Source organism: Pituophis catenifer, unplaced genomic scaffold (assembly GCF_029215685.1).
Source record: "Pituophis catenifer annectens isolate HBS135680 unplaced genomic scaffold, rPitCat1.0.hap2 SCAF_3, whole genome shotgun sequence".
NCBI classification, from domain to species: domain Eukaryota; kingdom Metazoa; phylum Chordata; class Lepidosauria; order Squamata; family Colubridae; genus Pituophis; species Pituophis catenifer.
The window spans coordinates 11,201,456-11,214,987 of NW_027256883.1; the positions used below are offsets into that span (position 1 = coordinate 11,201,456).

A 13,532-nucleotide genomic window follows, 5' to 3' on the forward strand; every position below is an offset into this window, starting at 1 on the left:
TGGACCCATTTTGGAACAGTAATGGGCAAACTTACATTATAGTCACAAGCTGAGGACTTCGTTTAATCCTAGTACCTAATTACTGTGGTGTATTCTTGCTTCCCACTGTTCTGACTAGGCTGTTGTGGCCCGTCAGTGGCCTGTGCAGTTAGTAGCTGATTCCGACAGCGAGGAGGCTGGTGTGGTGCTGCGCCAGCAGCCTGTGCAGCTGGCACTCGAGTCAGACAATGAGGAGGCTGGTGAAGATGTGGTGCCAGAGGCGGGGATTCAGCCAGGGCCTTCAGAACCTCCCAAAGCTTCCATAAGTGAAGAGGAAGAAGAGGAGCCTCTTCTCGATGCATGAGCACGTAGAGCTGTTAAAAAGCAGGAGTAGCTCCTCAGGAGATCTCGAGAGTAAGGCTTGGGGCTAACTGGCCACTCCCTTAGCCTATGTAAGGATAACGACTGATGCAATTTGCAGGAAACAACTTCGTTCATATTCCTTCGAGTCTTGATTCCAGTAACATTTGATTCGGCTCTTGTTTCTCTCGTCAGTTTTCCTGCAAATTGCTTGTGGAAATTCTGCCAACCACAGTAAGATTACAGTTATCTGTAATATTGTGCCTCAGAACTGAGTTATTATTCTTTGGATTCTTGTCGGCTGTTAATGAAGTTAAATTAACAGCCCTTGTTCAGAAAAGACTGATTTAAACTGTACTTGCGTTTGTACAACTACTAAGAAAGCTCATTAGTAGTCTTTAATTAGTAAACTAAGGGCTGTACGGACTTTGTGTGTGCTGCGTTCTTTGGGTCCGTAGCTGGGGCAGAACATAGGCTCCCTTAACAAGCAGGAGGCAGGAATTAGGTCCTGGCACAACCTCTTTTATTTACACGACTGTGAATTACATTCATTCACAGTCAGCCAAGGTTTGTCCAAACAGTTTTTCAAAGGAATATTTCTCAACACACCTTATCTCGTTTGGCAAGCTGCCACGTAACTTGTTTCCAACTGCAGTACAAGGCAAAACTTGGCACAGAGTCTCTGAGTCATGGAATGAACAAATTGTTTCCTGCAAAAGCCCACTCCCCATTAGCTCCTCTTTTATTTCCAATGGGAGGGGCCAAGCACCTCCAAGGTGTGGCTTTACTCCCGAGTCGACCCTGCTTTCCTAGTTGTTCTTGTCTTCTGGCAACTCTGCACATGTGCACACTGGGAACGGGCTCCAGCTGTTCCTCTGCCTCACTGCTGTTTAGCTCCCTCTCTGCCTCCGACGCAGAGCCTTTGTCTGAGCTTTTCCCAGTCCCCAGGACTGGCCCAAGTTCCTCCCAAACCTCCTCACTGTCAGCTCCGCTGGCTGCCGGCGGGCCACAACACCCGCCAAAACCCCAGAGGGTGGTCTTCAAGGCCCCCAGTGGCAGCACATCTGCCGAAAGCCCGCCTTGAAATGCTCAGGATTTATTCAACCCTCTGAAAAGCAAACTGACGAGACAGAAAGAAGATGCGGTATGCAGAATAGTTTAATAAACAGCTTTACATACAGTACCTTACATATAGACAGTGTATTTGCAAATTTAAATACATTTTAATGTACAGTGGCTTGTACTCTATCCCGTCGAGGTTCAAGTTTATTGTCCTTCATGTAGTTCTCACACTTTCATACATATTGCCAGCACTGAAACAGTCTGGGAGGCTTTAAGCTTGATATTCTCTTGCTACCCTCAGTAATGCAGCCTCTCTTGAAGAGTTAGTATTTTTTTAAAAAAAGTATTTATTTATTTATTTTTTACAAATTTCTGTACATAGATTGTTTTTTTAAATCTCTCTTCCTCTCTCTCTCTCTCTCTCTCTCCATCTCCCCCTTTTAAGAAACAGCTTGTTAAAAGGTAACATTTTAAATATTTTGTCACCAAGGTTCTTTTTAATTGTAAGAAAAACTAGACTTGTCAATATAAATATGTCTCTAGAATGCAACGTGTGTATGAGCACACCCATTCACATGTGTGTATATGCACACACACATCCGCACGCACACAAAGACCTATGGGCATACCTCAAGAGGCATACTATAGCACTGGGTGCAGCGATAATGCAGATAAAACTAAAAGTAACTTGAGCTTGGCCCAGAATTTTATTTAAAAACCCAGCTAACTAAATGGACTTTGGTTTCGTTAATGATCTGCCAAATCATAAGTGAATGCCTTTAACAGGAGATGTATTTTGCATTGTGCCCCTTCGAGAAGGGGAGCTCCTAACTTATATTTGGGATTCGCCGAGAGATTATACAGACCATGCCATGTTTTGCAAATTGATCAATTATTTTTGAGATTTTTGGCGCGCATAGGTTTATCTCCCTGGAATAAAAACCAACTTTCAACTTTCGTATTATTTCCTTTCATTTCATGTTACAGAGAGTAAAAAGGTAGGGGGTAGACCCATTTCACAGCCAGTCCCTGGCGTTTTGGATGTTCTTTTGATTCCTCAAGCCAGCTGAGGAAAGTGGGTATTGCAGCTCAGACCCAGCCATTATAGACACAACATCCCTCAATACTTTTAATTGTAGCTTGCCCAAATATGGATTTGATGCAATCCTGGTTGATGCTGGCAATATGGAGGACAAACTGACACTCCCGTTTCAATGTTGTTGTTTTTTAAAACATTTTTTTTTTGGCACTTCTGACTATGACTTTCCCAGGTTTGGTTTCTAAAAACGGAGCGTAAGATTCAATATGCAAGGAAGGCTTGGCTTAAAAAAATATTCATAGAGAGGCTACCATTAAAAAAAAAAACAATTTCTCCTGAAAAGGAAAGCTAGAATTTTAATCTTTTTTTTCTTTTCATTTTCCTGGATCTCTACAGTACTATGGAAAACAGGCATTTGTTCAACTTTCAAGTGACCAACTGGGACCAAATCTCCTCCTTCTACTGTCCAGACTCAACCGTGTAAAATTTGTTCTTTCTTTTCCAATGCAGAATGCTTTGGTTGGGTTTCTTACTTTTGTGATCACGCTTTGAACAGTTTGTGGGGCTTCATCCGTGATATTGGCGTGTGAAAAGGTAGGAAAACATGCCTGGGTTGAGGTTTCCGAACCCTCAGAGGTGGGGAAAAAAAGACACAACCTTCTTTTATTTCCCTGCTTTTTCAGATCAAATCGGTACGAATCTTTCCTTGATGAGGGAGGTTTCTCCCTTTATACCCTATCATATCATGCGCCGTTTTCAGCCTAATGAGAGAATTGGCAGAGAACAAGGAACAGCGTTCAGGCTTCAGTTTTTTCGTTTTTTAAAAAAGTACCCTTTTGTGAGTCTTGTCAAACGGAAGAAAACCCATCGTCGGAGCCCCGGCTGCCTGTGTCTTTCCTTTTGTCATACAGAGCAGAGGGTGGCAATTTGTTGGACTTTACTCATGTCGGAGATGAGCTGTTTAATGCGGCGCTTGAGCTGAGGCAGACGGGCGAGGGGGTCGGGGGGCTCCAATTCTCCGGTGAAATCAAGCCAGCTTTCTAAAACTGTAGGGGGGGGGGGCAAAAAGAAAAAAGATATGAAAAGCCTATTATGCACGGTGATCTCTTGATCTACTCTAGGACTTAGAACCAGGGGTGTCAAACGCAAGGCCCGTGGGCCGGATCCATCCCGTGGGGTTGCCTAGATCCAGCCCACGGGGCCACCTTGGAAACAGCAAAGGACAGGCCCACAGTGCCTCTGCCTGCAAAAATGGAGCTTGGGAGGACCGCGTGCATGCAGCCCCCCCACCCCCCAGCCTTCATTTTCATTGGCAGAGGGCTATCAAAACAAACTAAAAACAAAAGAAGAAATGTTTCCCCTTTTGCTTTTGAGCATGCAAGAAAGGACAGGAAAGGAGAAAGGGAAAGAAGAAAGAGCAAGAAAGACAAAGAAAAAGATGGGAAGATGGGAAGAGAGCAAGGAAGGAAAAATAAGGAAAGAGGGGAAGGAAGAAGAAAGGAGAAGAGGGAGGGAGGGAGGGAGGGAGGGAGGGAGGGAAGGAAGGAAGGAAGGAAGGAAGGAAGGAAGGAAGGAAGGAAGGAAGGAAGGAAGGAAGGAAGGAAGGAAGGAAGGAAGGAAGATGAGAGGGAGGCTCTGAGGGAAGTCCTGCCTTAGCACTTGGCCCCGACACAAGTGACGTCGAGCTGCCTACACCCACCCTGGCCATGCCCCCCCGGCCCCTCCAAGGTCAAAAACAACCCTGATGTGGCCCTCAATGAAATCGAATTTGACACCCCTGACTTAAAATCATTGAGACAGGGTATAGTCCTTGACTTATGACTGCAATTGAGGCCAGAGTTTCTTTCGTTAAGCAAGGCAGTTTAGTGAGTCATGTCCAATTTCTTTTATTATTATTATTAATTACATTTATTACTGTGTTTCCCCAAAAATAAGACCCTGTCTTATATTTTTTTGAACCCTGAAATAAGTGCTTGGCCTTATTGCCCCTGTGCTCAAAAGCCCGATTGGGCTTATTATCAGGGGAGGTCTTATTTTGGGGGAAACAGGGTAGTGCTTAATGAACATCGTGTTGTCTGGGTATTTAGTTTGCTTAACAATACATATCTCCACCCCTTTTCCCCAACCATTGATAAAATAGATTCCATGTTTGATAATATTCCGTCTCTTCTTTTTGTTTAATTTTTAATGTCAATCTGTCCATTTCTGCACACTCTAGTGTTTTTTCAATCCAGTGACAAGAAAGTTCACAAAACAGAGCAAACTTCACTTAATAAATGCCTCACTTAACAACAAAAATTTTGGGCTCCTTTGTGGTCCTAAGTTGAGGACGCCCTGTAATTGTGGGAAGCCAGCCGGAAAGATTATAATCGGTGATTCCAAGAGCCCCGAGACGCAACAACCTTTAGAAATACATGGTTGCCAAGAGTCCAAATTTTGATCATGCGACTGTAGGGGATGCTGCAACCGTTGTAATAGTGAGGACTGGTTGCAAAGTTACTTTTTTCAGTGCTGTTGCTACCCTGGATGGTTTTAAGAAATACTATCTGTATTTCTGGGTTTGAAACACACAGAGAGGATCGTAGCCATGTGGCCTCACCTTTTTATAGACCAATAAGAAGATTTTAACCACCTTACACCAGTGTTCTTCAAGAGGACACTTCTGGGCTCTAGAGACGTTCCTAGGAACGAAGGCAATTCAAGTGCTTTTCTTTGTGCCTTTCCAGCATCAACCACTTTGGTATGACAGTTTGGTGTAGTGGTGAAGGTGCTGGTTTAAAAACCAGGAAACTATGAGTATGAAAATCAGCTGGATGAACTTGGGCCAATCACCAGGAGTCAGTGAGTTCTAGTTCCTCTCCAGGTGAGAAAACTGGCTGGGTAACCTTGGGCCAATCACCAGGAGACAGTGAGTTCTAGTTCCTCCTCAGGCATGAAAGCTGGCTGAGTGACTTTGGGCCAATCACCAGGAGACAGTGAGTTCTAGTTCCTCCTCAGGCATGAAAGCTGGCTGAGTGACTTTGGGCCAATCACCAGGAGACAGTGAGTTCTAGTTCCTCCTCAGGCATGAAAGCTGGCTGAGTGACTTTGGGCCAATCACCAGGAGACAGTGAGTTCTAGTTCCTCCTCAGGCATGAAAGCCTACTCAAGGACCTTGGGCCAATCACCAGGAGGCAGTGAGTTCTAGTCCTTCCTCAAGCATGAAAGCTGGCTGAGTGACTTTGGGCCAATCACCAGGAGACAGTGAGTTCTAGTTCCTCTTCAGGCATGAAAGCCTACTAAGGGACCTTGGGCCAATCAGCAGGAGGCAGTGAGTTCTAGTCCTTCCTCAAGCATGAAAGCTGGCTGAGTGACTTTGGGCCAATCACCAGGAGACAGTGAGTTCTAGTTCCTCCTCAGGCATGAAAGCCTACTAAGGGACCTTGGGCCAATCACCAGGAGACTGCAAGTTCTAGTCCCCCCTAAACCATGAAAGCTGCTGGGTGACTTGCTAGTCACTTTCTCAAAGCCCAAACCACCTCACAAGACTGTTGTTTTGGGGCAAATAGGAAAATGAAAGTGTGTTGGATATTTTCGCCACCTTGAGTTACATATGAAAAACAATAAAGATGAGATAACAATCAAATGAGGAATTTTACAGCTAGACTTTTCCAAATGTAAAAGCCAGGTGGGATAGGGAATTTAGCAAACACCAAACACCACCCTTCGGGCACATCTGCGTCTTTGGGTCTCGAGCTAAAAACCCCAAATTTATTTTGTCCGGCACATTTTATACTTGTTATGCTACCCAAATAAAAGAGTTTGGGAAAGAGAATGTCAGCATTAAACTCAGCCTTAAAATAATTACCATCGACTTCCTTCTCAATCAGGTCCATTCTACTCGTGACTTCGTTCTGCACGTTTTCTATGTGGGTAAGGAGGTTTAGCTGCCACTGAAGACGAGTGTCCACGTGTTCCTCGGCTCCCCTTTTTTCGTTGAATACAAACACGGTGTTCCCTTCGGCTGAATGCTTCTGCGCAGTGACCGCAAAAGAGAACCAGGTTATCAAAACAGTTCTACAACATCGGTGACCGTCAAGTGGCCTTTGCAGGGAGAATGAAAGAGAATTGCTGCTTCTGAATGACTCAGCAGAAACGGAGGGTCAGCTAAGGCAATTCCTCCCTTGCAAAGAGAATCAGTTAACGGCATTCATAATAAAAATGATAAAAGCACAGTACAGGAAGTCCTCAATTTACAACCATTCGTTTAGAGAACGTTTGAAGTTACAACGGCACTGCAAAAACTGGAATGGAACGGAACGGAACGGAACGGAACAGAACAGAACAGAACAGAACAGAACAGAACAGAACAGAATAGAATAGAATAACAGAGTTGGAAGGGACCTTGGAGGTCTTCTAGTCCAACCTCCTGCTTAGGCAGGAAACCCTACACCACTTCAGACAAATGGTTGCCCAATCTCTTCTTAAAAACGTCCAATGTTGGAGCATTTACAACTTCTGGAGGCAAGTTGTTCCACTGAATAATTGTTCGAATAGAATAGAAGAATAGAACAGAACAGGACAGAACAGAACAGAATACAACAGAACAGAATACAACAGAACAGAATATAGAATAGAATAAAACAGAATATAGAATAGAATAGAATAGAAAAAGAACAGAACAGAACAGAACTATATAGAATAGAATAGAATAGAATAGAATAGAATAGAATAGAATAGAATAGAATAGAATAGAATAGAATAGAATAGAATAGAATAGAATAGAATAGAATAGAACAGAACAGAACAGAACAGAACAGAATAGAAGCTTTATTGGTCAAGTGTGATTAGACACACAAGGAATTTGTCTATTGTGCATGAGCCCTCAGTGTACATACAACAATAGTGATAGATTATGACAATTTTTCACACTTATGACTGTTGCAGCATCCCCGTGGTCTTGTGATCAAAATTCAGACACTTGGCAACTGGCATGTATTTATGACGGTTTCAGTGTCCTGGGGTCACATGATCACCTTTTGCAGGTCATGGTTGTCCTGCAGGTGTTTTTTCCAAAAGGCAGCTGGACTTTTTTAGTGTCTTTTTTCCCCCCCTTTCAAAATGCATCGCTTCTCATCCAAGAAGCTTCTTCAGTTAGAAGAAGCTAGAAGCTTCAGTTAGAACTGAAGAATGAAAGAATCTCCTTGGATGAGAAGTGGAACATTTTCAAAGGAAAAAAAACACAAAATTCAGTTGCTTTTTTAGAAAAAGAACACATCCTCGGGATGTTTTTGCCACCTTCTGACAAGCAAAGTGAATGGGGAGGCCAGATTCACTTAAGAACTGTGTTACTAACTTAACAATGGCTGTGGTTCGCTTAACAACGGTGGGAAGAAAGGCCATACAATGGGGTAAAAAAATCATTTAACTGCCTTTGTAGGAACAGAGATTTTGGGCTCAATTGTGGTCGTAAGCTGAGGACTGCCTATAGTACTTGTTAGAAATCGTAAGATTTCAAGACCCCGGGGATTTCTCAGCAAATGAGGTTGACAACCAAAACTCTCTGATTATATTGTAGAAAAAAATGAATCCTCTGCCAATTTCAATATTTCCTGAAGTCATGCAGATGCTTAATTGAAGACCAACTGGCTATTTAAAGTTCACCACATATATGGAAAAGGGATGTGGTGGCTCAGTGGCTAAGACGCTGAGCATGTCGAGAAAAAGGTCGGCAGTTCAGCGGTTCGAATCCCTAGTGCCACGTAACAAGGTGACCTCCCGTTACTTGTCCCAGCTTCTGCCAACCTAGCAGTTCGAAAGCACGTAAAAAATACAAGTAGAAAAATAGGGACCACCTTTGGTGGGAAGGGAACAGCGTTCTGTGCGCCTTTGGCCTTTAGTCATGCCGGCCACATGACCATGGAGATGTCTTCGGACAGCGCTGGCTCTTCGGCTTTGAAACAGAGATGAGCACCGCCCCCTAGAATCGGGAAGACTAGCACATATGTGCGAGGGGAACCTTTACTTTATATATATATATATATATAGAAACATTTTTTGTCCTTTTTTAAAGCTGCTACCTATAAGCCCATAGAACGACAGCAGAACAAGATGGTTTTTGCACCGTTTCTGTTATTCAGAAATATTAGCCGCAGGAATTTCTTGCTGACTCTAGTCTAGTGGCTCTTCACATACCAGTGAACAGTGACAGAAATAAGAAATCTATCCAAGGTTTTGCTAATTCAGATCTCCAACCATGTGGAAACAACACAATGGGAGCAGTTTGATTGTCAAGGTTCATGAAGGGGTCCCTCTCAACATTCTAGTTATATAAAAAATGATGACCCAAATGCCCAGCACTCCTCAAGCTTTCTACTAAATTCTGTAATGCCCAATCAAATGTAGAAAGAGCATCAATCATTCTTTGATTCATATTCATTTTCTCTCTCTCTCTCTCTCTCTCTCTCTCTCTCTCTCTCTCTCTCTCTCTCTCTCTCTCTCTCTCTCTCTCTCTCACACACACACACACACACACACACACATCCCAAGGCCAGATTCATGAATAGAAGAAGGCTTGCTTGTACCAATTCTACAACATAACCTGCTCCCACCAGTTGTCTGGAGGGATAGAGACGGAAGAAAAATTTAGGATGTGCGTTTTTGCAATCATAAGTTCGTTTACACGGGCCACACAGATAGGACTACAAGTGCATATATGGTCAAAAAGAACATGCAAGGAGGACTTTGTAGACCAGAATGAAAGCAAGAGGAACAACAGAAGTATGTGGGCCACGAAGTGAATAATCTAAAACGGGGTGTCAAACTCAAGTCCCGGGGGCCAAATCTGGCCTGCGGGGCCGCTCTGGAAACAGTGAAGGATCGGCCCATGGTGCTTCCGTCAGTGAAAATAGAACTTGGGAAGGGCTGCATGCAGCCCCATGGGTCAGAATATTCATGACTGGGAAGACATGGTAACAAGGTCAGCCAATGAATAGGCATAGCAACTAAGTCAGCCAATGGGAGCTGAAACAGTTTGGAGTCTGGGCGTGGCTTAGCTCATTGTGTTGTGCTGAGAATTGAAACTGAAACTAGTCTGTCCGCTGTACTCTGCTTGTGTTTTGCTTGTAACTCTGCTACCCCGTTGGAAGAACCACTGTTGGTATTGTCTATTTATTTCATATGTTATATTGTATATAAAGAAGTTGATGAATCCTGCTGTATCAGTTATCTGTGTGTGCTTTCTGGATGTGATTTCTGCAACAAACTCTCTCTCTCTCTCTCTCTCTCTCTCACACACACACACACACACACACACACACACACACACACACACACCGAGCTCCTTTTTCGCTGACAGAGGGTTGCAGGAGGCGGTTGCAGCCAGAAACAGAGCTTGTGAGGGCCGCACATATCCCCCTGAGCTCTGTTTTTGCTGGCAGAGACTTGTAGGAGGCCGTCGCACCCAAAAACAAATCTCGGGAGCCCATTTTCGCTGGCAGAGCACTCGGGCCACCACTGGCTCACACACACACAATTGATGTCGAGCTGGTCACGCCTCCCCTGCCCCCCCAAGGTCAAACACAACCCTGATGCGGCCCTCAATTAAATTGAGTTTGACACCCCTGATCTAGCAAGATCAAAGGTAGCTATGTCAGAATACCATCGTGAATGATAAAAGTCTACTGTAAAACAAAACAAAAGAAGTCCTCCATCTCCTTTACCCTGGGATGGTGACCACCATGGAATAAATGAATAAAGATACATGCATGGAAATTTTAAAATCATGGCGATAAAAGGAATGGTCCAGCAGAAGACCTTTGAAGTGCATTCCTCTTTTTCTGGTTACTACTTGAAGGAATGAATTCTTAGAAAAGGTTTATGGGTGACTGACCTAAAAATACTGGTGAATCTTATTATGGGGCAGAGCTAAACCTCTCTCTAATAGGCTTCTGCTTCTACCAAAAAAATGTTAAGAACTAAGTTATTGTTGTGGTCCGCCAGCAGCCTGCGGAGCTGGCAGCAGAGTCGGACAGTGAGGAGGCTGGGGAGGAACATGGGCCAGTCCTAGAGTCTGGTGAAGGCTCGGACAAGGGCTCTGCGTCAGAGGCAGAGATGGGGCCAGGGCCATCTGGGAGTCATGTGATGCCTCCGGAGCCTCCAGAGTCGGACATCAAAGAGGCAGAGGATCACGGGGAGCCTGTTCCCAGTGCGCGCATGCATAGAGCTGCCAGAAGGCAAGAACAGTTAAAACAAAAGGGACGACTCAGGAGGAAGGCTTGGAGACGATTGGCCCCTCCCATAAGACATAAAGGAAGAGCAAAGGCATGTGGACCTTTGCAGGAAGCAACGTTGTGGATGGTGACAGTCTGTACTTTGAAGCTCCGTTTTTGACTGTGTTGCCGTGTGGCCTTGCCAAGATAATTGCCAATTAGGTCTTTGGCAGCGTGTCAAAAAAGATAAAGGTGGGTGTTTACCAGCCTTATCCCAAGAACTCTGGCAGACTTCTGTTGGACTATTTATAAACTCTTGGTGATTCAGCATGTGCTTGAATGAAAGGAATTCACAGCCGTCAAAATTTTAAAAAAGGGGTTTTGGGAGTAATTGTGTGCTTTTTACTATATCAGGAAGCCTAGGTCAGAACAGTTTTCCCAAAGTTCGATCATCTTTTAAATTCAGATCCCTAGCCGGAAGGGATTCTATGGATGAGCCCATTTCTACTGACCACTTTGGAGTAGCCATACCTGAAGCCTAGATGCACTTTTGCCTCTGATCGTCAATTGAATACAGAAACAACAGAAACGAAGCACAAGAATATAAATAGTCCTCGTCTTATAACCACAAGTGAACCCAACATTTCTGTTGCTAACGAAGAAAAGACCCTAACCCTAAGTGAAATACACTCCATTCTATGACCTTTCTTGCTACAATTGTTAAGTGAATCACTGCAGTTGTTAAGTTAGTAACACAGTTGTTAAACGAATCTGGCTTCCCCTTTAATTTTTGTTTGTTGGAAGGTCGCAAAAGGTGATCACATGATCTCAGGACACCGCCATAAATACCTGCCGGCTGCCAAACACTTGAATTTTGATCACGTGACTGTGGGTATGCGACGATAAGAATGAAAAACGATCATAAATCACCTTTTTTCAGTGCCGTTGTAACTTCAAATGGTCACTTAAAAGAATGGTTTTAAGGCAAGGACTACCTTACAAGCTAAATTGCCCTATTTGGAAAAGTTGCCCTTTTGCTCAGGAGTGACAAAATCTCTTTTCTTGGATAGTTCTTCCCCGGAGGACAAACCAGAAGCACCCTTAAACTCTTCCTCCAACCTTTCAAGATGAGGAATTTTTAACTTTGTTCATAAATGCTTCCAAAATTAAGGGAGTGATTCCTCACATCTATCTACATTGAACACATTTCTTTGCACAATGAAATTTTTGATTTATATTATACCCTCGGAAGACAACAGGAAGCATAACTTCAGTTCTTCTTTCCAAGGTCATTATCAGCATATTTCATGCAACTAGTGTGTTACAGTAAAAACAAACAAAAAAAATTGAAAAAAAATACTGAAGTTTTGTTAAAAAAATAGTACTGGTGATATTATGTAATTTGGATTATGAATCATCTGCAAGAAAATAACCAAACTCAGAGAGCACTAAGAACCTCTCTTCTATCTATCTATCTATCTATCTATCTATCTATCTATCTATCTATCTATCTATCTATCTATCATCTATCTATCTATCTATCTATCATCTATCTATCTATCTATCTATCTATCTATCTATCATCTATCTATCTATCTATCTATCTATCTATCTATCTATCTATCTATCTATCTGGTGGCTCAGTGGCTAAGACGCTGAGCTTGTCGATCAAAAGGTCGGCAGTTCTGCGGTTCAAATTCCTAGTGCTGCATAATGGGGTGAGCTCCCGTTACTTGTCTCAGCTTCTGCCAATCTAGCAGTTCGAAAGCACGTAAAAAATGCAAGTAGAAAAATAGGGACCATCTTTGGTGGCAAAGTAACAGTGTTCCGTCTTCTGACAGAGCTGGCTCTTTGGCTTTGAAACGGAGATGAGCACCGCCCCCTAGAGTCGGGAACGACTAGAACCTTTACCTTATATATATATATATATATATTACTTTTATAAATTGAAGGCAAGGGGAACAGGGGGAGAGAAGTCATTTTGTCATGGCATTATAACATAAATGATGCAAATCCCATAATGTGCTTCATTTGGCATGATAATGCCATGGCACACACAATGTGAACGGGGCTTCTCCTGGGTTTCCCTGGGTTAGAAGGCTCTTATTTTTTTTGTCGCTGTAATTCTAAAAGGTGCCACAGATGAACAGGTTGATTTACCTGATGGCCCAAACCATCTTCTGTGGATGAGTGTTGTAAACAGTTTTTCTCTTCTAAGAGACGCTCCTGGTTCTGTTCAAAACTGCTGGCATCATCATCCTCCGAGCTGGTGGGATCAATCACCGGTTTGCAATCCAGACCAAAACTCGGTTTCTGGTAACTGTGTTCACTTCTGATGTACGTTTCTTCCATCTTTGGAGCTAAGCGAGGGGGCTCTTTATGATTTTGACTATGACACGTCCTTCCCGAAGGATTAACGGCTTCGGGCACAGTTACGACCCTTCTTTCTATTCCAACCGTGATTTGGTCGTGATCCTTCCGCACACCTGTGCAAGCCCAGAGATGAAGATCGGGGTGATACTTATTTCTGAGGTAAAAAAAATAAAATAAAAAAAGATTAATTCGGGTGAAACTAATAAAAGCACCAAGTCATATAAGCCAGAGGTCTCCAACCTTGGCAACTTTTAAGACTTGTGGACTTCAACTCCCACCAAGCAAAGCTGTCTGAGGAATTCTGGGAGTTGAAGTCCACAAATCTTAAAGTTGCCAAGATTGGAGACCCCTGATATAAACACTGTCTGAATAGAAAAGAAGCCTCCCCCCCCAACAAAAAAAATTGCCTATGATTTTAGTTTAAAAAATGAAATGTTAATTACAATGAGTGGTTTTCCTGATGAAACATCTGAAGTAGTGTTTCTCAACCATAGCAACTTAATTCTCCGTGCTGGCTGGAGAATCCTGGG

At 43.3% G+C, this 13,532-nt stretch overlaps 1 protein-coding gene across 4 annotated transcripts in view; it reads right to left on the reverse strand.

Annotated features, from left to right (window-relative positions):
• Positions 1-1,479: 1,479 nt before the first annotated feature.
• Positions 1,480-13,532, reverse strand: part of PHF20L1 (PHD finger protein 20 like 1) — a 63,912-nt gene continuing 51,859 nt past the window's right edge. For all 4 annotated transcript variants that reach the window (XM_070940327.1, XM_070940323.1, XM_070940325.1 and 1 more), the window contains 3 exons: positions 12,790-13,156; positions 6,288-6,453; positions 1,480-3,486 (listed from right to left, as the gene is read on the reverse strand). In XM_070940327.1, coding sequence (XP_070796428.1) covers positions 3,344-3,486; positions 6,288-6,453; positions 12,790-13,156 — 676 coding nt within the window. In that variant the 3' untranslated portion in view covers positions 1,480-3,343. The remainder of the gene's footprint in view (positions 3,487-6,287; positions 6,454-12,789; positions 13,157-13,532) is intronic.